Source organism: Dipodomys spectabilis, unplaced genomic scaffold (assembly GCF_019054845.1).
Source record: "Dipodomys spectabilis isolate Male_0828 unplaced genomic scaffold, ASM1905484v1 ptg000045l, whole genome shotgun sequence".
Lineage (NCBI taxonomy): Eukaryota > Metazoa > Chordata > Mammalia > Rodentia > Heteromyidae > Dipodomys > Dipodomys spectabilis.
This window is the reverse complement of record NW_024870722.1, coordinates 242,741-268,027: the sequence shown is the minus strand read 5'-3', so window position 1 is coordinate 268,027 and position 25,287 is coordinate 242,741. Positions and strand designations below refer to the sequence as shown.

The 25,287-nt window shown below is 44.0% G+C and overlaps 1 protein-coding gene across 1 annotated transcript in view; it reads left to right on the top strand.

Moving 5' to 3' along the window:
- The window catches only part of Mak (male germ cell associated kinase), a 46,295-nt gene that overhangs the window by 17,214 nt on the left and 3,794 nt on the right, over positions 1-25,287 (top strand). The window contains exons 6-14 of the mRNA XM_042678546.1: positions 2,028-2,160; positions 3,208-3,379; positions 5,113-5,280; positions 7,139-7,444; positions 9,854-10,026; positions 11,751-11,899; positions 18,779-18,910; positions 21,398-21,472; positions 23,548-23,667. Coding sequence (XP_042534480.1) covers positions 2,028-2,160; positions 3,208-3,379; positions 5,113-5,280; positions 7,139-7,444; positions 9,854-10,026; positions 11,751-11,899; positions 18,779-18,910; positions 21,398-21,472; positions 23,548-23,667 — 1,428 coding nt within the window. The remainder of the gene's footprint in view (positions 1-2,027; positions 2,161-3,207; positions 3,380-5,112; positions 5,281-7,138; positions 7,445-9,853; positions 10,027-11,750; positions 11,900-18,778; positions 18,911-21,397; positions 21,473-23,547; positions 23,668-25,287) is intronic.

The following is a 25,287-nucleotide window of genomic DNA, read 5'->3' as shown; positions in this document are numbered from 1 at the left end:
GTTTTTAACTTCCTGAGTTGCTAAAATTGCAGGCACGAACCAATTGTCGCCTAACTAGACTTTCCAGTTCTTTTTATTTGGGGTAGAACATATTGGAGATAAATTACTGGTGTCTTTTTAATTCAAAAGTCATTTACAATAGGCTAGAAACAATTGGTAAAGGCCAGGAATATATAGAAATAAAGATCATTGCTCCTCAGCCCATTTTAAATTGCCGAACATGATAACTTAATGTTTGTCTGGGTTTACTCATGCTGTGATTATCTTCCAACTGGCACAATTAAAGGAGGAATTAGGACTTTAAAACTGGCTAAGGCTGGGAATGTGGCTTAGTCATAGAGTGCTTGCCTAGCATGCATTTAGCCCTGGGTTCAATTTCTCAGTACCACATAAGCAGAAAAAGCTGGAAGTGGCGCTGTGGCTCAAGTGGTAGATCACTAGCCTTGAGCAAAAGAAGCTCAGGGACAGTGCCCAGACCCTGAGTTCAAGCCCCAGAACTGGCAAAAAATAAAAATCACCCTGAGGAGAAGCCCCACTTCAAGTCTGAATTTCAGGGGTGTGTCTACTTTTCTTTCCTCTGGATTTGCTGCCTCATTTTCTGTGGGTTGCTCATTAGCCTTGGTATCCATTTGTTCTATATATTGAATTGGTACTATAAGCATCATAAATAAGCATCATAATTGTTGGGCTGTTCAATGACATAGCTGTGGGTGGAAACTGAACTATTTTTTCAAGGTAACAGATGTCTGGTTTCTTTTAAGTATACAATGTACTCAGCCGTTTAGAGGTTTGCTGTCTGGTTTTACTCTCACCTTACCTAGCTACTATAAAATATGCCCCAGAACTGAACTACTAACATAAGATAAATTTAAATGAAGAAATTAGTTAATCCTAGCTACTTGGGAGAAGGAGATGGGGAGGATAGAGGTTTGAAGCCAGCCAGAACAAAAAGTTAGCAGTCAATAAGGCAGGCATGGTGGTGTGGTGGTACACACCTGTTGTCCGAGCTACATGGAGGCCACATGTAGGAACACCAAGATCTAAAGGCATCCGCAGGCAACAACAAGAGACACTACTGGAAATAATAACAGAAAAAAAAGGTGGATTGGTAGTGACGGGGTGTATGGTTCAAGTAGTAGAACACCTGCTTAGCAAGCATGAGACCACGAGTGTAAATCCCAATATTGCTAATAAAATATATACATGTACTATACATATGGAAAGCTACACACTATATGTATAGCTATGTACATATATATGTATATAGTATATAAGGAGTATAGTATATATGCATATATACCATACCGATACATATATAGTATATATTATATATAATATAATATGGCACATATATACTATATATGTATGCTATATGTACTATATGCATATATAATATACATAGTATGGTGTGTATGCTATTATACATATATTGTATATGTGTATATATGTATATAATATATAGTATATATGATATAATGTACTGTATAATATATATAGTATATATTATAAATATATAGTATATATACACCATAGAGTATAGAGTTCCATTTTTGTCTAATGTCCTTTACAATAAACAAACAGTTCTACTCCAGGAATTTTGTGTTAAGTCACAGTATGGCAGAACAGTAGAAAGGCCCACCACACTGACATTAAACTGACTGGGAAGTGCTTCTTGGCAAGCCCCTTTTCTCTGGACCTCAACCCCTGGTCTCCTACATAGTAGCACTTGTAGGAATGTGTGGAGATAGTCATGGTATGCCAGGTTCGTCATTGTACCCAGACCTGCTTGAGTCACAGTAAAAAAGGCTCCTCAGATGAGTGGCTGTTTTAGTGTTCTTGCATGGTATGTGAACTTGCTTGCCAGATCATTGTGAAAGCAGGCTCCAGTCCAGTCCCTGCTTAGAAGAGAAGTGTGATTTGCTTAACACTGAGTTTCTATCACAGTAGGGAGACTCGATTGTCATTTACGAACCAAATAAAACTGTTTCAACAAGATGACTGATTCTGATTGTCCTCTGTCTTGCCAGGTTTTTTTCACAGGGACATGAAACCAGAAAACTTGCTTTGCATGGGTCCAGAACTTGTGAAAATCGCTGATTTTGGACTTGCAAGAGAATTAAGATCACAGCCACCATATACTGATTACGTATCTACCAGATGGTAATGTATCAGCTCCTCTGAGGACTGAGATTCTGTTGATATTTTCCTCTGATGAATGCATTCACTGTCTTTCTGTAGGTTCCACTGTGGTCATTTAAAGCAAAATAGAGAAATGAATTTGATACTTTAGTGAGGGGGGAAGAATTGGTCAGTAACTATTCCAATCCGTGAACTAAGAGACAGAGAAAGGATCTCATCCATGCATGCAACCAATGTGATTCCATACCCAAGTATGTCCCATAGATGATTTTAGGCACTGAGTACACAGCTGAAAACAGAAAAGAAACATTTCTGCTTCCCGCTGCTTATATGACAGCAAACATACAAATGAACAAGCTAAAAAAAAAAAACCTGCTGGATGCCAATGGCTCATATTTGTCATCTTAGTTATTCAGGAGGCTAAGATCTGAAGATTGAGGTTCAAAACCAGCCCAGGCAGGAAAGTCTGTGAGATGAGATTCTTATCTCCAATTAATCACAGAGAGAGAAAGAGAGAGAGAGAGAGAGCGCACCAGAAGTGGAGCTGTAGCTTAAGTGATAGAGTGCCAAACTAGAGCAAAAGAAACTCAGTGATGGCACCCAGGCCCTGAGTTCAAGCCCCAGGACTGGAGCACATGGGCATGCACACACACACATACACATACACATACACAGAGCCGGAGCCATTATTGTCCACAGAGAGGAGTGGATTAATGGTATGAACACTTTCAAACTGATAAAAAGGGAAAGCATCCACTACTCCAGTATAGTGAGTGGTTGTTTGATGTTTTATGTCTGGTACCCATTTTCTTCCTTAATAATCTAAGCATGCTTATTTCCCTATCATTCATGTGAACTCCAGTTTCAGACAACCTGGACATCCCATCTGTAGTTGTAACCAACACCACGAATTGTTGGTGGCTGTGTGCAGCCTGTTGTACAAATGCCTGGTATACAGAAGGCACTGTCTGTACCTTGAATAGGACCCATGACCAGAGCAGAGCCCTATACCCACCTGCCTGAGAAATCTCACTCAGAGCAGCTTCTGTTTGGTTTTCTGTTCCCCAGGTATCGTGCTCCTGAAGTCCTGCTAAGATCTTCAGTGTACAGCTCCCCCATAGACGTGTGGGCCGTCGGAAGCATCATGGCGGAACTGTATACATTCCGACCTCTTTTCCCAGGGACAAGTGAGGTGGACGAAATCTTCAAAATTTGCCAAGTTTTAGGGACTCCTAAGAAAGTAAGTACTCATGTACCCCACTTGCTATCACTTTTATTTCTAAGTTGCCTCTTGGCTTTCCATTTTACAAGCTTTGATTATTTATGACTGTTGTCTGATACATGCATTTTCAAATTGCTTTCTAATTTAACGGTTTTTATCTTTAGTTGCTTATTGAGGAAGGAAAAGGATTTATCTTTTTTTCTTTTTTTCTTCCTTTTTTTTATTGTCAGTCCTGGGGCTTGAACTCTGGATCTGGGCACTGTTGCTGGGCTCCTTTTGCTCAAGGCTAGCATTTTACCACTTGAGTCAAAGAACCATTTCTGGCTTTTTATGTGACTAACTGGAGATAAGAGTCTCATAGACTTTCCTTCCCAAGTTGGCTTCAAACCAGGATCCTTAGATCTCAGCCTTCTGAGTAGCTAGGATTGCAGGCATAACCCACTGGTGCCCAGGAAAAGGATTTTAAGATGCCAGAATCACACCAGACTGAAGAAGAAAGGACCCATCTTTGTTAAGAACTTAAGAGAGCTAGGAACTAGTGGCCTATAATCCAAGCTATTCAGGAAGCTGAGATCTGAGGATCATGTTTCAAAGCCAGCCTAGATAGAAAAATCCAGGAGACTCTTATCTCTAGATAACCTCTGAATAACCAGCAAAAAGCAGGAAGTAGAGCCATGGCTCAGGTGGAAAAGCACCAGCCTTGAGTGAGCATGAAGCTATGAGTCTAAGCCCCACTACTGGCACAAAAACAAAAACAAGAAAAAAATTCCATTTGGAGAGTCACTTTGCATTAATGGCCAGCGCTAACCACATAGTTCGGAGGTTGCTTGCTCTGCATGTGTCCATTGGCATCAATTCATTAACCGCAGGGGCCTGGACTTTCTCATCTCTCGACCCCTTGTGTCTGTCCTGCATGGATATTTTGGTTTCTTGTGGTACTAGGGTTTGAACTCAGCAACTTTTGCTTGCTAGACAGGCACCCTACCACTTTAACCACATGCCCAGCCCTTTTTGTTTTAGTTATTTTTTCAGATAGAGTATTGTGTTTGTGCCTGGGGCCAGCCTAAGACAGCATTTTGCCTCTTATATAACTGGGATCACAGGTGTGCACCACCACGACTGGCTTCTTTATTGAGGTGCAGTCTCACCAACTTCTTCCATGGTCAATCCTCCCAACCTCCATCTCCTGAGGAACTGGGATTAGAGAGGCATGAGCCACCACACCCAGCCAGAAACTTGGTTTCTTGAACAGTGCATTTTTCGATTAATATTAACTTTCAAGCAGTATCTTACTTTTTGAGATGTGTTTAGTAAGTAGTTTTAACTCTCTATAATTATGTCTTAATTAAGTAGCATATGCCTTGTCTCTAACATTAGATAACCAAATAGAGATGTTATGTTTTAACATAATTATCATCTCAGCTACATATGATTTTAACACTGGATTTGGTATATAACATGCAGTGAGACTGATTTGTTCTTATTCATTCAAAGTTGTCATCATCAAGATTCAAAAACAGACAAGAGCTTAACACATTGAAATTTATAAACGTGATTTCTTGTGGTGTGCCAAGTCTCGGTTAAGTCTTCTTTCTGTATGGGTTGTGGAACCCGATAGTACATAGAGCATGGAATTTTATTTTTGCATTTGAGTCAACATGAAAAATCCCCCCACCTGAATGATGTCTGTGTTATTCTTGCATTTCAGAGTTGATGCCTAAATCACGTTTCTCCTTGTTCTGCCTACACAGAGTGACTGGCCCGAAGGGTACCAGCTGGCATCCTCCATGAACTTCCGCTTTCCCCAGTGTGCCCCCATCAACCTGAAGACCCTCATTCCCAATGCCAGTAATGAAGCCATTCAGCTGATGACCGAAATGTTGAATTGGGACCCAAAGAAACGACCGACGGCAAGCCAGGTAGGACACATTTCCCTGGCATGTTGTGGGCTCTTTCAATTTTCAGGTTTTCCCAATACAAGGATGTTTTCATTTCCAAAGACAGTGCGTGTTCCATTAGTTTCCCCCAAGGGGATGAAGCCCTAAAACCCCAAGATATCCATTGCATGTGATCAGTTGACTTTTGGTATATGTAAGATCTTTGAGAAAATTCCGAGACTGGCTATGGCAATGATTTAGTGTTTCAAGCACTTGTTCAAGTATGGGGAAGGCCTTATACATCCATAAGACCCATAAAGAAAGGAAGGACAGAAGGAAGGAAAGAAGAAAGGAAGAAAAGGAAGGGAGAGAAGAGAGGAAAGAAGGGGAAGGAGGGACAGCCAGAAAGGAGGGGAAAAAGAGAAGGAAAACAAGGTTTGACTGAATGGGATCACTCTCTAATGATGATTCTGGGGTTTGGCAGTTGTGATGAGGAAAAGTTAAGACACACAGAAGGCTTTTCTGAGTTCTCCTTTGGTTAAGGGTGGGATTCCTGTTCACTGTGTCCAGAAGACTGGACTGAAGACGTTCCTTCTCCAGCGTCCACAAGAGGGCAACATTGCAACACCTGCCCTTTGTTGCTTTGTGACTAGGGCAAGTTTCTAGGTCTTTAAATGCCATTGATGGCTCATGTCTGTAATCCTAGCTACTCAGGAGGCTGAGATTTGAGAATCAAGGTTTGAAGCCAGCCTAGGCAGGAAAGTCCAGAAGTCTCTTAATCTCCACAAAAGGCCAAAGTGGAGCTTCTGGCTCCAAGTGATACAACCCTTAGCAAAAAAGCCCAGGGACAGCTCCTAGCCCTGAGTTCAAGCCTCAGGACCAACATAGAAAACAAAAACAAAAAAGAAAGAGAGAGAGAGAGAGAGAAAAGAAAGGAAAAGAAAAGAGAAATACCATGCCTTGGGGCTAGAGGAATGGCTCAAGTAGCCGAGCCCCTGCCTACTAAGTGTGAGGTCTAGAATTCAAATCCCACTTCTGCCAAAAAGAAAAAGGGAGAGAAGGATAATAACTTTTATTGTATTTTTATCATCTAAATGTAAATTCCATATGCAATACCTTGATTTTTAAAATTTTGATTTATAGAAATGTCTCCAATGGTCATCTGGGAAAAAAAAAACCAAGAAGCATTAGTGCAGGAGTATTTGAATAAGTAATTTGTATATTGAAATTTTTGCCAGTTTCGACCAAAAAAATTGTTTTAGAGATACTGTGGTTTAAACTCAGGGCTTTGAAGATGCTGTTCTGCCTAGGCCAGGCCCCAGCCCCTTTTGCTTTCGTTATTTTTCACATGTGCCTCCGGGTTTTCCTTCAGACTAGCCATGGTTTTGTGATTCTCTTACCTACAGCCTCCCAAGTAACTAGGTGCTCTGCCACATCCAGCTTGTTGGTTCCTATGGGGTCTCACAGACTGTCTTGCCCTGGTAGCCTTGGAACCTCAATCCTCCCCAGTAGTTGGGATTACAGACATGAGCCACTGCAGTCAGCCCAACAATGAAATGCTTAATGTTTCTCCCTGTGGCTGAGAGTAGTGTTACAATTTATAGAAAAGATCAAACAACAGCGAAAAGATACGCAGTGTAGATTTATAGATGGTCTTTATCCTGGGAGATGAGTTTTTCTTTTGGTTTCAGGGTAGCAGCAAGGTACTTCTTGCAGGGATCCTAATTACCCTCCCCCTCCCGGGGGGAGGGGGAGAAGGAGTCCCCTGTTGGGGTAGGGACAGGTGAGGCCCTGGGATCAATATCCATTGTAATGATGGACAATCGGTACCAAGTTTGAAAGCCCGAGACATGGAGACGAGCTAAGCCACCATCCTGTAAAACCTTCCATGCTTTCACAGGCTCTGAAGCACCCGTACTTTCAAGTCGGTCAGGTACTTGGTCCCTCTTCGCATCACCTGGAATCCAGACAGACTGTAAGCAAGCAGCTGCTGGAAACCAAGCCATCTCCAGCAGAAGCAGAGCCTAAGGCTCGGCCTGGAGGAGCGGAGCCCACTGTGGGGCAGCCTCAGCCAAAACACAGCCACCAACCCCTGCAGTCCATCCAGCCGCCCCAGACCACGGGGGTCCAGCAGCCCTCGAAGCAGCCCAGCCAGCAGAAGCCATCCTTGACACTGTTTCCAAGTATCATCCCAAATGTGGCTGCAGTGAGTACCTGCCGTGTGGCCGGTGATTGGGGGGTTGGGGATTGGGGGAAGGGGGGAGGACAGGAAGGGGGAGGGTTGGGGGGATTGGGTCTTGGGCGTTTCTGACAAGAGTACTGTGGTGGAGGTAGGACAGCCAAATAGGGAGACTTGCAGAATGAAAAACCATCCCTCCAGTCCCCATTAATTTCTAAAAGAATTCAAGAGAAACGGAATCCTCAAAACCAATCCCAAATCCTAAGGATTTTAACAGGAATTTCAAGTGGATGTGAACAGATTTTTGTGTTTTTTAAGTGAGAGGCAGGGTGGTAAGTCCTCTTCCTGTTCAATTCTGGAAGCTCATGAGGTGCCAGGTGATTGCTGGTGTCCTCTCTTGGGATGACCACCGACAAATGTGTCTGCCCTGTAGCACCTTGGGCGTGAAATCCACCTTACACACGCTGACGTAATCTTCCCCAAGTCACCCCTGCCACCCCACCCTCTCCCAAGGCACCTTCTAACCTACTGTTAATTACTGAGCATTGAGTTTATGGTTGATCTTCTGGCCCTTCCCCCTAGGAAGCAAACTCCACGTGGTCAGGAATAGTCTCAACATAGCCCCAGAGTCCCGAGTTCTCTAAATACATAGTTGCTGAGTGAATGCATAATTGTCTCCATTATTTTAAAACTACCTCTGGGATAGTTGGTGGAAAGTTCTGAATATTAGAAAATTCTTCCTTATATGGAGGTAGAATTTTGTTTCCAGTAGCTCTGTGTGTGTGTGTGTGTGTTACTAGGGTCTGAACTGAGCACCGCATGCTTGCTAGGCTGGAAGTCCTACCACACCACAGGCCTTTATATTTTAGCTATTTTTTCAGTCAGGGTCTCACTTTCACCCAAGGGCCAGCCTCGGACTGTGATCCTTCTACCTATGCCTCCTTCATAGCTGGGATTCTAGGTAGGAACTGCCATATCCAGCTTTCTTTTTGTAGCTTTTAATAAAAAGCTTTCTCTCCCAGAAAGGCAGCCTTGTAGCTATTTGGCAATCGCCCTTGCATTACCTAGCCTCTTTCTAGGGGAAAGACCCCCAGCTTCTGCACAGGCTCTACCTCATTTGCTGTGAGGCCCCTCACCCCGCTGCTTCCCACTGAGAATGAGGCTGCCAGGACCAGAGGCAAGTAGTGCGGGCGGGAGTATAGAGCAGGGGGAGCCACTCCAGTACTCTGTGGCCCCGTGTCTGTCTGCACATGCCACACGGGGTTACATTTCTCCTTCTCTCCTTCCCTCCCTTCCTCCCTCCCTTCTTTTCTTCCTTCCCCTTCTTTATACTGAGCTTTGAACTTAGGAACTTGTTCTTGCTGGCACATGTTCTACCGCTGGAGCCATGCTTCCAGCCCTTAAAATGTACAATTTTTGATTCAGGTCACATTGGGACACAGGGAAGTTTGTTTGGTTATTTTCATATAAAATCTCAGGAACTCCCGCAACGTCAATGCACAGTAAGGGAAAGGAAGGGACCTAGGATTTGTTGGGTTGCCACTACGTACTTGGAGCTAGCTTGCATTCTCTGAGTTACAGAACCACTAACCCACCCTGATGCCAACACAGCTCACACTGGGTTAAGGATTCTGTCACTGGACATTTCTGAGTGCCTTTTTTTTTTTTTTTTTTTAATTCTCTCACCCACTCAGTCAGAGCAACTTCCAGCCCTCTGACCACCACCTCCCCCCAACTCACAGTCAACACCCTGGACACTATACCATTTTTATATTTTAGACTACATTTACTATACCTGGTCATTTGTTTGCTTGCTTGCTTGCTTATTTGTTTTCGTGCCAATACTAGGGCTTCTTGTTCTAGCTCAGCTTTTTCCTCTCAAGGCCAGTGCTCTACCATTTGAGCCACACATGCACCTCTAACTTTTTGCTGATGAATTGGAATATGAGTCTCATGGATTTATCTTCCCGGGATGGCTTCAAATCTCCATCCTCAGATCTCAGCCTTCTGAGTAGCTAGGATTACAAGTGTGATCTGCTGGCACCTGGCTTGTACCTTGTCTTTTGGTTTTCTTCCTCATCTTTTTTTTATTTTTTGGAGAGGGTGGGGGCACCTGGTTTGCTCTACTAGACCTTCAGCCTAGCCCTTTTCTGTACCTTTCTCTGTTTGGATATATTTAGGTACACTCAGGACTCAGTACCCTATTGTGCTGCGCAGCTTTGTAGCCTAGGAGCCGTAGGCTCACGTAGAACCCTGTGTAGTAAGTAGTAGGACCATCTAGAACAATGACACAACCACCCAAGGCTGCCATGTCTCAGAATATGTCTTTGTTGTCAATTGTCGCGGGAGAACTGGGGCTCTCAGCGTCAGCCAATGTCATGCACCAAAGGCCTCTAGGAAATGTTGGAAGATGATGATGTCTGCTTTCCACTGCAGAAGCCAGCTGGCACACTGGGTCACAAAAATGGCAGGCGGCGTTGGGGTCAGACTGTCCTCAAGTCTTGTGATAGCTGGGAGGACCTAGAGGACTGGGACTACGGAGCCTCCCACTCCAAAAAGCCAAGCATGACTGTTGTCAAGGAAAAGAGGAGGAAAGATTCTCCGTTTCGGTAAGCGTTCTCATTCCTGGGGGAAATGGATTGGACCAGTCACTAATTATAATGACTGTAGACCTTAAAAGACAAAGAGAACTAATATTTTCTCCGATGCAGCCTAAAACCTTTATGGATAACTCTGAAAAAATTAGAATCCTGACTCTCACAGCAAAGGATAAGTAAGGGTGTGTGTGTGTGTGTGTGTGTGCGTGCGCGCGCGCACATGCGCTCCCACAGTTAAGGAAAGGTTTTCTATTCAACGTTTATGTTGTTTATCATTTGTATTTTATTTACATTTTAAGATAGAGACTGGCCAGGCTCAGTAGCTCAAGCCTGTAATCTTAACTACTTGTGAGTCAAAGTCCAAAGAGATCACAGTTTGGGGCCTGCCCAGGCAGAAAAGTTCAGTTCAACCCATGTCTGGGCATAGTGGTGCACTCCTGTTATCCCAGCTCTACAGGCCGCACAGTGGCTGAGTAATGCGGCATTCACCTGTCATCTCTGTGCCTGCCTAGACTGCAGTCCTCCTATTTATGCTTCCCTATAGCTGGGAGGTCAGGCATGTCCCACTGTGTCCAACCACTGGTCAAGAGGGAGTCTTGCAAACTTCTTTGTGCCCAGGCAGGACTCAAACCACGATCCTCCAATACTCAGCCCCCAAGAAGTTAGTATTACAGACTTGAGCAAGTAACAGCATAATAGTTATCTTTAATAGGTGGACACAAGCAAGATACGATATTGACATTTATGTGTACGTTTATCATCAGTAGACAGTTGCCAAATAGGTAGTTGGCACTAAGCAGAGATCTGATGCAGTGTATCTTCAGCCTACCTTCAGCCTATCAGATATTCAGCAGTGGGAGCTAGAGTTTCAAATAGTTGTGTATTAAACACTAACAATGAAACAGCTTCAAGGAGCCATACAAGTTCTACTAAGGCTGCTAAGCTAGAGGGAAAGCTCAGCGTTAGAGCATGAACAGTCCTGAGTTCAATCCCCAGCCCCACCAAACAAAGAGTAAGTTAAGGGAATGGGTAAAAGCTTCTATATGTGATTAAACTAGCAAGAAATGGTGAGTCTATGGCCCAATAGGGCAGTGTTCATTTTCCAGGGCGTGGACTTGGTGAGTGGGAGTGGATATGGTAGTATGAATTTGCAGGGAGTAACTGTGAACTTTTCCAGGCAATGGGGGTTGGATGTTCCATCCAGGCCCCTGCAAAGAAAGAGGATGGTGACAGGGAGATGCGCAGTTGTTTACAACGCCTAGAGTACTGAGGAGTAAAAAAAAAAAACACACACACACACAAAACACAAAACTGCAGCCCATCTTCTGATAGAGATGACTGCCTCACTCAGTTGCATTGTTAGGATGGCCTTAGGAATGAGGTAGAGCTAAGCCTGGAAGGTGAAATCCTCAATTCCCACACAGGAACCAGGCTGAGGGAGACACGGGTGACACCCCCTGCTGGCACCACCCCACACTAAGGAAGGGCCCGCCTCTCCACACATGTGTTCCGTGTACTGGGGAACAGGGCAGCACATTCTGCACCGTGCAGAATACTGTCTGGTATTAGTAGTAATTCTGTATCTGGCCTAACGGGGGTGTAGGGAGATGGAATTCAGAATTCCTCTCAGCAAGGGATTCCAATGGCGTCACATTGAGTGGTCTGAAACACCACAGAGGGTAAGGAGGAACTTGCCATTTTAGTGCTGTAATTGCTACCTTACCTCCTCTCCCAAGGCTTCCGGAGTCTGTACCCTCAGGCTCCAGCTACTTGACTGGGGAAACCAAGAGCAAATCTTCTGCTATTGCCCTAACATCAGATGCTGAATTATCAACTGCTTCTACAGCTAAACAGTACTATTTGAAGCAATCAAGATACCTTCCAGGTGAGTAGATAGAATAAAATGTGCATAGATGGGCCAGGCTCTGATACAAGAACCAGTGACATCAAAAGTATAACCACAGGGCTCTTTGGTGGCTGTGCCAGTTGCCAAGGACTAATTGGACTTAAGGCCTCTGCCACTAGAAATCTAAAGAAATACAGAGCATCCAAAATAACAAAGATGATAAATATTCCCCAAAGTATTATCCACCCCCTTCCCTACTCAGAGCTATGCATGTAATGAATGTTACATTTTATGGAGACAATTCTGCACTCCATTACCATTTTTTATAAAAACAAAAATGAATTTTGTAGGGGATTTTGTTGTTCTTACTGCTACCGCTGTTGTTGTGCTAGTCCTGGCATGTGAACTCTGGGCCTGGGCATTGTCCCTGAGCTTTTGTGCTCAAGACTAGTGCTCTGCCACTTGAGCCACAGCTCCACCTCCAGCTTTTTTGGGGGTCCTGTCATGGGGCCTGAACTCTGGGCCTGGGCACTGTCCCTCAGCTCTTCAGCTCAAGGCCAGTGCTCTACCACTTGAGCCACAGCACCACTTCTGGCTTTTTTCTTTTTTCTTATGTGGTGCTGAGGAATCGAACCCAGGGCCTCATGCATGCAAGGCAAGCGCTCTACCAGAGAGCCACCTTCCCAGCCCTCCACTTCCAGCTTTTTGTGGTTAATTAGAGATTAGAATCTCATGGATTTTGCTTCTCGAGTTGGCTTTGAACCTCGACCCTCAGACCTCAGCCTCCTGAGTAGATAGGATTACAGACACAAGCCACCAGCACCCGGAAAAATTGTTACTTTTAATATGTATGTGTGGGGCTGGGAAGGTGGCTCAGTGGTAGAGCACTTGCCTTGCATGCCTGAGGCCCTGGGTTCGATTCCTCAGCACCACATAAGCAAAAAAGGAAAAAAGCTGGAAGTGGCGTTGTGGCTCAAGTGGTAGAGCGCTAGCCTTGAGCTGAAGAGCTGAGGGACAGTGCCCAGGCCCAGAGTTCAGGCCCCACGACTGGACCCAAAAAAAAAAAATGTGTGTGTGTGTGTGTGTGTGTGTGTGTGTGTGTGTGTGTGTGTGTGTTATTTACTTAATGAAGTGATGCATGTTACAAGATCATTTTGGCTGCTGGGCAGAGCATGCTAGAGACTCAGACAAAGAGACTTGGTGAACAATCATTGCACAATCATATCTGAATGGGAGAGGGTGATATTTTGTTCCGCGCTGGAGGAAGCAGAGGTAGTAGCAGATACAAAGAACACATAATTTTGGTAGTAGAACCCATAGGGTTTGCTGATAGATGAGCCTCAGTGATAGCACACAATGATGAGTCAATATGGACTTCTGAGTTCTTGACATGGTTGTTCTAGGAATGGGAGAGGACTGGGGTGTAGAGAATTAAAGCTGCATCTGAGCCCATTCAACATCTGAGTCAATGTATCTAACAGACAACTGAGTGTGTAGAGCTGGAGTGTGAAGGAAAAGATCCAGACCATGAAAGAGTTTATGATGTGCTTACAATAGAGTTTTGTCCTGTAAATACAAATAAGAAGTCTTTGGATTCCATTAGCTCCGAAAGAGAATCAATTTTAAAAGCACTGTCTGTCTGTGTGACTATTCTGAGTCCAGTGAGAGGAGAGGTGATCTCTTTTGTATCAGTATGGATGCAGTCACCACATTCTAGATGCCCAGGAAAGGCCTCTGGGCGTATATGAAGATGCACCTCTCAGAGGCAGCTGAGCTTCCTGGCTGCCAGCCACAGTCATCACTCCCCACCAGCATGTCTGGGATGGATGGGTAAGGCAGATGAGACTGGCTGGTCTAGATACAAGTCGCTGATACATGGCATATTTTTTCTGTCCATCTTTTAGGCAACTTAAGTACATATAAGCTCTAGAAATCTAGTTGGGGCCCCCTCCTGTGAATAAAATCATTGGCAAAGGAAAAAAAAAAGATGAAACTGTGTGTAGTGATACACGTTTGTGATCTCACAGCTGCAGAAGTTGGGGCAGGAAGATGGCGAGACTGAGGCTAGTTTGCCTTGAAAACATAAGATTAAAGTGTAAAGGCAAAAAAAAAAAGAACAATTCTACAACAACAAAAATCGGAGTATAGGAGGAAAAAACCAAAAGAAGGGAGGGAGGGGTGGGAAGGAAAAGGAAGGAAGGAAGGAAGGAAAGAAAGGAGTAAGGAAGGAAGGAAGGAAGGGAAGGGAGGAAGGAAGGAAGGAAGGGAGGAAGGAAGGAAGGAAGGAAGGAAGGAAGGAAGGAAGGGAGGGAGGGAGGGAAGGAAGGAAGGAAGGAAGGGAGGGAGGGAGGGAAGGAAGGAAGGAAGGAAGGGAGGAAGGGAAGGGAGGAAGGAAGGCAGGAAGGAAGGAAGGAAAGGAAGGGAGGAAGGGAGGGAGGAAGGAAGGGAAGGAAGGAAGGAAGGAAGGGAGGGAGGAAGGGAGGGAGGGAAGGAAGGAAGGGAGGAAGGGAGGAAGGGAAGGGAGGAAGGAAGGCAGGAAGGAAGGAAGGAAAGGAAGGGAGGAAGGGAGGGAGGAAGGAAGGGAAGGAAGGAAGGAAGGAAGGGAGGGAGGGAGGGAGGGAGGAAGGAAGGGAAGGAAGGAAGGAAGGGAAGGAAGAAGGGAAGGGAAGGAAAGGAAGGAAAGGAAAGGAAGGAAGGAAGGAAAGGTTGCCTGAGGACAGGCCTTGGAAGCAGGAATGCAGTTAGGGAGCTACTGAAGGTCATCCCGGGAAGACATAATGATGGCTTATAGAGTTCTGACCTAGTTCAGAAATGGACTTGTGAGTGTAAAAATAGGGAGTAAGTGGGATTTCACATCCCAGGGGACTCCAGTCCTGGTGGGTGGTGCTGCGGTGTACTGAGATGGGGTGGCACATGCTGTCTGGGGTATTACAGTTGATCTCAGGTTAGACGGTGGGTTACTTCTAAGACTGCCTCGGGAAAAGCTGGGCAGTGGCTCCATGCATGCAGGCTCCGAGTCCACAGGACTGGATAGGATTGCTCACAGAGAGGTTGTGAGAGGGGACGGTGTGCATTCATGTAGAGAGACAGAGGGGCCCTAGAGGAGGAGCCCAGAAGGGGAGACAGCCAGACAGTTGAAAGGGACAGCCAGGAGAGGGCGGTATCCATCTACCACAAAGGGAAAACTTACTGGAAAGAGCTGTTTGCTGCTGAGCAATTGGGGAAGAAGAAATAGAAATGTGCCCGGCGCCGGTGGCTCATGCCTATAATCCTAGCTACTCAGGAGGCTGAGATCTGAGGATCACGGTTCAAAGCCAGCCCAGGCAGGAAAGTCCGTGAGACCACTAGAAAACCGGAAGTGGCACTGTGGCTCAACCGGTAAAGCACTCGCCTTGAGCTGAAGAGCGCAGGGACAATGCCCAAGCCCAGAGTTCAAGCCCCACGACCGACAAAAGAAAAGAAAAGAGATAGAAATGTCTGGCTACCATTGACAGTAGAAAGATCCCTGTTCACCTGTGAGGTTTCAACCTGGAATGGCTGAAGGCAGGACCACCTTGCAGGGTGGATTGGACTGGAGACTGAAAATGTAGCCAACTCTTCGAAGGTATTCTGCGAAGTGGGATGGAAGAGGTTCTTCAGCGGTGGAGACACAAGAGCAGAAGGAAATGATCACTTTCAGAAGGAGGAATCGGCCATGCAGGAGTGAAGAGAGTAAGAGAGGACTGAGGTCCTTAGAAAGTGACAGGAGCTGGAACTGATGTGATGTGCACATTTGAAAGTGTAGTTGAAATTGGCATTGAAACCATGAGAGTGTTTCTCTGACTGCAAAACTAATGAGGTAACAGAATTCCCAGAGCCCTGATCCAGGGAGAATACTTTTTTCTTGTTGTTAATTTTAAAACCTCAAGTACGTTTCAGGAGTGGAAATCTACTTCTCTAGAAGCGCGCTCTCTGCTGGTAGAAACAAGTACTGTGAAACACTGGCAAAAAATTTGGTGGAGCAAAGGCACCCCATCTTCCTGGGTCTGCTCCCGGATGTGGTTTTCAGTAACATATTTCTTTTTCTTGTTTTGTCGGTCGTGGGGCCTGAACTCTGGGCCTAGGTGCTGTCTTCAGCTCAAGACTAGCTTGAGCCCCAGTGCCACTTCCAGTATTTTCTGCTTATGTGGTGCTGAGGAATCCAACCCAGGGCCTCATGCCTGCAAGGCAAGCGCTCTACCACTGAGCCACCTTCCCAGCCCTCAGTAGCATATTTCAAGAGGAGATCTGTCCGATCATTTCCTTTTTAAAAATAAAGGTACAGCAAAATAACAAAGTTACTCTTAAGATGATAAAGAATTGTTTGAATTGCTAAAGCTGAGCCTTACTTTTTGTTATCCAGTTGGCATCTTTGTGTCTTGAAGATGGTCACTTAGAGCTAGATGAGATAGAAGCTAAAATGAACTCAGTGCAGTCACTTGGAAAAACTTTATTGAGCACCTGTTATGACCCAGCAACTGTGCAGAGGACAGAAAGGGGGAATAAGAAGCAACCCCCTACACCTATTAATGACACAAACTTATTTGTGTAACCGAATATCTCCAAGAATGAGAACAGTATACTGGGGACCCTCTTTAATACACTAAAAGCCACATATATGTACATATATGTGTGTGTACGTGTGTGTATGTATGTATGTCACCCTGTAGGATTATGGGAGCTCTAGAAATGTACCATATAATTGCAGGGCAGAATGCCATAGCACTAAGGAATCAGCATCTGTGACATTGACCTGTGGGGAAAGAGAAACTCATAGTTATGACTGCTGTTGACAGGCTATGTACTTGGAACAAGACTTTGAGGTTGTTATCTGTTATTTACAATGTGCCCCCCCCCCCCCCCCCCGCTCTTACCAGTTTACACAGAGTATCTAGTAGAAATGCTATCTCTCAGTGGTACCCTCTGGTCTCACCCCTGCTCCTAGAATCCAGACCCACAGCACAAGATGATGCCACCGCTGCCTGCTGCAGCAGTGCACCCTATAGCATCTTTGAAACCCCATGCTGCCCGATCCTCTCCACATGAATCACATCAAGTCCTCCCCATGGCCTTTCCGGGTTAGTTTCTCCTATCTCATTTTAAATCTCTTAACATGACCCGACCTGACCCCTCCCCTCCTCTCCAGCCTCATGCCATAGCCACATCTTGTTCCTGCCACCTCTGAGCTGATGGGCGGTGATCCTCAGCCACCTCACCTTTACACCAAACAGACACCCCTCCACCCGCTGGTCATAAGGCTTAGATCAGCTCAGATCACCATAGCTGGTTGGCAAGACTCATTACTTTACACCAGATTCTCCTACTAAACAGTTTGCACACGACAAATTATGTAATTAATTAGAATTATGAATGTCCCCTTGTTAATGACTGTCAGAGCCAAGAGTAAAAACGGATCCATTTGGGCTGCACACTTTTTCTTCTGTCTAGCACATGGTAGGTGCTCAGTAAATATCCTTTGAGGCCAGAGATTACCACCATATAAGATGCATTGTTAAAATGTCAGTATTTCCTGCTTGGCATATAGAAGACATCCACAGAAAGCTTAGACACTAATAATTCACTTACATCTTATTTCCAACAGATTGAACTCTTTATCTTAATAACTTCAGTTAAACCATGGTATGTGTATTTACTTTTTTAAAAAACTACTTAGGAATATTGCCATGGCTGATTGGATTAAAATATAATTTTAATATTCACAATCTATTCTTCAGTGGATTACATTTATGAACACTGTGCTCACTTTAAAAACATTTTTACTCTCCCACACACTTTTCACTTCCATTTTTGGATAAAGATTTTTTAAATATGATTTTAATGAAATTCTTTAGTAGGAATTCAAAGATTTTTTTTAAATATTCACTTGCTGCATCACCTTCTTTCTCCAATAAGTTCCTCCCATAGTCCCTTTTGTATGTGTTTATTAGAAGCTGAAATCCCTAAAGAGTTGTGTTCTAAGAAAGAAATGGCTTAGCCGCAACCCACTTCAGTAGAGCAACAGGGATGGGTGGCTCTTGAAGCTCATTATTTCTGCTTTCAAAAGGAGGGGCAGCACTATTAGAGATCTCATACCTGTGAAATGTTTTTAATGAATTCAGTTTGTGAAGAGCAAAAGCTCACACTGGGTACAAAAATGTCTTTAAAGTCTTTAACATCTCAAAAGTTCAACCAAATGTAATCATCAAAAGCAAACAAATGAAGAGGTTTGCAAATCTCCTACCACATTAAAGCCACCACCTGTGACCACCCAGTACCAAGGCCTGAGGCTGACTTGACATTGCACAGATTGCTGGAGATCAAATATGACTTAATCTGTCCTTTTTCCCAGGTACACTTCCCACACCTTGTATCCAGGTCACAGGTGATAAACTGTAGGATTTACTATGTCTCATATACAAGTAAGCATTGCACACGGATTTCTTTAGAACTTGCTGGGGTTCCCTGAGTTCCATGTTACACGTCTGTCTTGCAAACCTTTGTGTCTGGCTAATGGTTCCCCGAGGCTCTGATTCAGTCTATACTCAACGTGAGTGAATGAGGCAGAACTGTCATGGTTATTTTTGCAGAGAACACACAGTGCCTCTTCAACTTTGAGACACTTGGCATGAATATCAAATGCTTGTTTTACTTATATGCTTCCATAGAAAATATGTTCTGATTATAAAGTAAAAACGTGAAGTCTGTGAATAGTTCAGACAGGTGCCAAAAGCTCCAGATGATGGCAGGTTCATCAAAAAGCAGGCACGTGCTACAGCTGGATGCTAAATTGATCTCTAGTCTCCTGGGCACAAGTATGTTTAGTCTTCATTAGACTGTATTTTGTATTTTTCCCTCGTTTGTGATCCCACCATAATCTCTGAGATGTCTGTTTGTCCTCAGGTGTAAATCCCAAGAACATGTCCTTCTTAGCCAGTGGAAAGGATCTGAACGCATATGCTTGGAACAATTCATTATTTCCTAAGGCCCTGGGGCCCTCAGGAACAGGACTTGCTTTCAAAAGGAGTAACGCAGGTAACAGCAGAACACATTTAAATATAAATATGTTGTTTGCCTTCTACCCGTGTTAACTTGTAAGTATATGGCAACTATCTTCTTCCAGTGGAGATAGACAGCCCTGGAAAAGGCTTGTGCTATCCCAGGCAAAGGTTATCCCAGAGATTCCCTGAGCACAAATAGTTGTTTGGTTTTTTTTTTTTTTTGGGGGGGGGGAAGGGTTGTGGGTTTTTTTTGAAGGGTGGTCATTGGCCAAAGCCTCATCTTCTACTTAGTCTCTTTCCTAAATGGATCTGCTTTTTTTAGCAAGATGCTTCATTAATAAGAATTCTTATTAATTAGGATGGTGTGCTTCCAGTTCCCCCAAAATGTCACGTTTGGGATGCCAATCAAAGGGAGGGTTTCTACGTTGAAGTCAGTGTTGAGAAAGGAAGCCACTCTTGTGTCCTTTTTAAAGTCAGGTGGTCCAACACTCAGGAGGCTTAGATAGGAAGAAAGTTCAAGGCTAGCTTGGGTTACATGGTGAGACTTTATCTCCAAAAAAAAAGAGGGCTGTGAAGGTGGCTCAGTGGTAGAGAGCTTGCCTTGCATGTATGAAGCCCTGGGTTTCATTCCTCAGCACCACATAAGCAAAAAGAAAAAAGCCGGAAATGGCGCTGTGGCTCAAGAGGTAGAGCACTAGCCTTGAGCTGAAGAGCTGAGGGACAGCGCCCAGGCCCAGAGTTCAGGCCCCACGACAGGACCCCCTTCCCCCCCCAAAAAAAGGATCATTTTCAGTATTTCACTTTCAGGTAATAAAAATCATGTTATATGAGATTACTGCATGATTCTTGGTCTATAACTCTGAAGAAAGTACAAAGGATAGAGTGGCAAAGCTGTAACAAAATGCTTTGATTCCTGGCTCTTTAATTATACCGAGCATTGTTGGTGTTTCTGTCTCCAAAAATTAAAAAAAAAAAAAAAAAGGAGAGAAAAGAAATCACACTTAACCCTAAACATTGTGGGTTCCTGCAACAAATATTCATTTGTTGATACATAGGTTACTTGACAAAATCTTTCTCTTTAAGAGATGTGTTCCTGGTACTTCCAGCTCTGTGGAGGCCCCCCTCTACTGAAGAATTTCACTGTTTTCCTTTTGATTTCAAGTAAACCTGCTCTGTGTGCTTAAAAACAAAAAGAGAGATGTGTGTTCCCAATGTTTAGGAATCAAGATTAGAACAAAGATACTCATCTATATTAGTTAAGTATGAATCATTGCAAATTATAACCAGTTTAATCCAGAAAAGAATCTTGATGCTTATAGAAATTAACTTTAAAAAATTTATATTTTTTGTGATCAATTTAGATTGTTTTAATCCTAAAATTATATTGAGATAAAATCGGGAAGCTGAAGTACAAATGGAAATCTGTCTTGAAGGAGAAGGGAAATTAATATTGAGATCTCCACATATAAACTTGGGGCTGGGAAGGTGGCTCAGTGGTAGTGTTTGCCTTGCATGCATGAGGCTCTGGGTTCAATTCTTCAGCACCACATAAGCAGAAAAAGACAGAAGTGGCGCTGTGGCTCAGGTGGTAGAGTGTTACCCTTGAGCTGAAGAGCGGAGGGACAGCACCCAGGCCCAGAGTTCAGGTCCCGCGACTGACAAACAAACAATAAATAAATAAATAAAAGACAAACTTATTCGTGTATTTGACATCAGTATCGGTGGATCACTGTGGGATTTCCATTGCACTGGTTATATTTAAAGGAGAGATGTAATCATGTGTTCTTAAATGTTTATCAGGATGGGCTGGGAAGGTGGCTCAGTGGTAGAGTGCTTGCCTTGCATGCTCAAGGCCCTGGGTTCGATTCCTCAGCACCACATAAGCAAAAACGAAAAAAGCCAGAAGTGGCGCTGTGGCTCAAGTGGTAGAGCGCTAGCCTTGAGCTGAAGAGCTGAGGGACAGTGCCCAGGCCCAGAGTTCAGGCCCCACGACCGGACCAAAAAAAAAAAAAAAATGTTTATCAGGGCAATATACCAGAAATAGCATCCTTTATAACTTGTTAGATTTATGATGAAAACAATTTTTTTTTCAAAAGTGTGAGGGGATAGGTACACAGGTCTTTTCTTCAGAATGGTGATACTGGATCAAACAAATTGGTCCAGCATGGTCATAGCAAGTGAACTATATGGTATCTACATACTTGGATTTTGTACAAGTTTTTCAAAGTCACTGTCCATTTAACAGGGTTGAGGTGTCATACACTGCAGTCCCGTAATTTACTTATTGTTTAAAAATAATATTCATAGAACAAGAGATCGGTTCAAATGACAGCAGTACAGCTTTGAGTCTTGGCATTCCATAGTTATTGAGGGTTATGACAGCATGTGGGAATATTTTCTCATTTTCAGAGTTCTTTTCTTCCTGGAATGTTTCAATGTATCATCTAACTCATTTTTCCCCCCTCTTTCCCTATAACATTCTCCTTCCGCCATTCATTCTTTCCACCTGCCTTCTATTTAGAAGAAAGCATAATTAAACCAATTGAAAAACTCTCATGCAGTGAAAGTTTTCCTGAAAAGTTAGAGGACCCACAAGGTAATTTCTGGGGATTATGAATGATACCCTGTGTCCTTTCACTCTCTTCTCTAGTTTCCTTCTCAACCTTTGCTCCTAATCCCTTCATGAAACGGCCATGGCTGTCCTGCTCTTAGGATTCAGATCAGAACTAGCAGAAAGAGAACCATTCCATGTCCTCAAGAACACTGATCTTTGCTTAGAGTGTTGGCACACACCTGTAATCCCAGCTCTCTAGATGTAGAAGCAAAGGGATCATAGGTTTGAGGCCAATCTAAGCAACATAGTGAGATTCCCTCCCCTCCCCCACCAAAAAAGAAATAAAGAGTAGAAAATGATGGCAATTTATAGAAATAAGCAGATAATTCTGTTGAACATTTTCTAAATTTGCCATCACTACTCTGAAACTTACTTCTTAGACATTAAAAGGTAAAAGCAGGTTAGTGGAGATGGTGGATTTCCCAGGAGTTTACTGGTTTCAGTCACGCCAACCACTGATTTCCAGCCTCTACAAATCAGCAGATCATAAGTTAGAACCATTTAAGAATACTGAATTTTCTGTTCATTTTTTTTTTCTTAGCAGCATCTTTCCTCCTCATGCAACTGCTTTCACATCTGACATGTCCCCATTTTTTGTTACTCATTTGTTGTTGTTTTTTCTGTTTTTTAAATCATTATGAAGATGATGTACAGAGGGGCTACTGTTTACTCACTCGCTTTTTTGACAAGACGTTTAAGCTAGTATCCCCTCTTTCTGGCTTGCTCCCCAGCTTCCTGCCAGTGTCCTCCGCCTCCCTCAGGCCAAGGAAGCAGCTCCCCCTCAGGGAATATCCTGGGGGCAGTGCTGGCACATCACCTCCGGCCTCCTCTGCCACTCCTTCCTCCTCCACCCCGCTCACTCCTGCATCTCCCTGCGTGCTCTTCCTACCTTCCAGCTCTCTAGTCTCTCTCCTCCACCAGGTCCTGTTCCTTCTGTGCCCTTAATGCCCACATCCCGTGGGGATCTGTTCTGAATCTCTGCAGTCCACAAATTCGTCTGAGCCCACCGTTCCAAGGCTACAGCTCTGATTACTATATCCAAGCCAGCCTTCTCCCCTCACTCTCTTAGAATGTTCTCTGGCACCATGTGTTTCCCCAGCACCTGATCTCCTTCTGTTGTTAAACAATCCAGTCACCTAAGCTATAATCTTCAGGAGTTTACATTCCTCTTTCCCCATGAGGCCAGCCCAGCCCAGCCAGCCCTGAAAACCCACTCATTTCCCTTCTCCATCCCTCTGCAACTAGCTGGGCTCCAGCCCTCCTCCCCTCTCACTTAAACAAAGCAGTGGCCTCCTGCCTTTAGATTCTCCCTTCAACTTGCCTCAGGTTGGTCATTTGCTAACAGTGATGGTGGTAGTGAGATGGTAAGCCAGATGATGATGTAAGCCAGAAGGCCAGAATCTTTGCCAAGTGCTTTACCTACATCCCCCTCAGTCCCTATAACAACCCTACAATACTACTACTAATAATAATAATGGGCTAGGAAGGTGGCTCAGTGGTAGAGTGTTTGCCTTGCATGTATGAGCCCCTGGGTTCAATTCCTCAGTACCACATAAGCAGAAAAAGCCAGAAGTGGTGCTGTGGCTCACGTGGTAGAGCACTAGCCTTGAGCTGAAGAGCTGAGGGACAGCGCCCAGGCCCAGAGTTCATGCCCCACCACTGAAAATAATGATGATGATGATTATAATAATAATAATAATAATGTCCACCTGTAACAGTTCCACAAAATGAGGAAAGCTATAGCGAACACCACACATTAACAGCTGGCATTGTGAAATGCCGGCAGAGTTCAGGGTGAACTGGACTTCAGATACATGCTCATTCCCTGCAGAACTGCAGGACCTCAGGCCAGGCCATGGGCCTCACAGAACTACACATGTTCATAACAACATGCCTCTGACAGGGGGTTCTAGGGACTGAGTAGCATTGCCTGTAACAAGCCCAGCACACTACCCAGAACATTAGCAAGTGCTCAAAATAGTTTTTTAGAAGTTACAGGTAATAGACACTTGAAAATATTCACCTTCTGACTGTGGAACTTTATGATACGTCACTAGGAAATCTTGGAAGTTACACTTCTTACAAACAGTCAGGATATACGCCTTCCTTTCTCAAGAAAGAAGTGGGCTCAGCCGGCCAGAGGATTCACTTAGCACCTCTTGGTGCAACGGCTTCAGGTAAGAGCGACTTCAGATTCGGGTTTTTGAGCAGAGAGGCAGGAGCTCCTTCCTTTCCACATTTCCCTCACTTTTCCTGAATGAAGACTTTTGCTTTTTGTCCTAGACTGGGACTTGAGCTCTGTATCTGATGCTTTCGCTCCTAGGCTGATGCTCTTCCACCTAAGCCATGCCTTCCACCCCCCATGAATGAAGATTTTTAAATGTCTCACTTTACTAACAATAGTTCTACTTGGTTTTTTTTTTTTTAATCACAACATCCAGATTTTCTTCCAAAAGTATCTTTTTGAAAGTCTAACAGGGAGAGGAAGAGCTGCACTAGGGAAGTTTTCCTGGATTGTCGCTTTAGTCTCGGACCACCTTCACAGCAAGCGTTGACATCAGAGAGCTTCCCCAAGGTCACAGCTAGAGGCTTGTCCACTTACAAAGGCAATACTGTGCTATGCAATGAAATAGGAGGAGGAGCTTTTTTTAAAAAAAAAACCTTTCTGCCTCTGCCACAGAGGAAGAGATTGGTAAAATGTGGACCCTTGATTGATATGTGACTTAGCCTACAGCTTCTTCCCAGTTGCATTTCATAGGGTACAGGCCTTACCAAGGGCCCTGTCACACCTGGCCTTTGTAGCAAGCTGTAGGTCATGAGAGGGTGGATCCCTGTACTCCCTGTACCCTTTTGGCTGCCCAAAGTCAGCTCACCACTCCCCTTGCCCAGGTGTGACAGCCACCAGCAGTTATACACTCTTAACGTTTTGAGTACTGCGCCAGGCACTGGTGGTTCTGGTGGTTCATGCCTTTAAATCCGAGCTATTCAGGAGACTGAGATCTGAGTATTGTGATTTGAAGCCAGCCTGCACAGGAAAAAATCAGTGAACTTCTTATCTCCAGCTAGCCAATAAAAAGGTGCAGGTAGAGCTGTGGCTCAAGTGGTAAAACGTTGAACAAAAAAATCTCAAGTACAGTGCCTAGGCCTTGAGTTCAAGCCCCAGGAACACACCAAAAAAGAAAACAAACTTTTGAGTGCTGATTCTGTATGGTAGCCTCCTCGATTTAACTACGAATGTTCTCTTAAGTTGTTTTAAAAGGTGTCATTCTTATTGATATGTAAATAGCACCCAAAATAGTCATTTAAGGCAGAGAGTCAGAAATTCATGATCAAGGTAACTATTCCTTTAATTTACACATTGACACCCAAGGTAATATTACATTCCATCCTAACCAGAATGATCTATGAAAACTTGGGATTAAAATGGGAAAGCACAGAAACAATGGGACAAAGGATGAACTACTTCAGCAGTGATACTCACTAGATAACTATGTTGGAAATGAACTATACAACTGGTGGGAGCATGAAGGAGAGAGGGGGAAAAACCTGGGAGAAAATGAGGGAGGGGTAACACTGTTCAAAAAGAAATGAACTTAATACACGACTTATGTAACTTTAACCTCTCAGTACATCATCTTTACAATAAAAAACAATGACAAGTCTTTGAAGTATGTAACATGACAGCTTTAAAAGCAAGCAAGCACTGAACAAATGTACTGGTTTTTTTATGATAGGAAACTGTAAACAGTACACATTTACCTTGTCAGTAAAGGCTGCTGCAGTCTCTGCTGGAATCA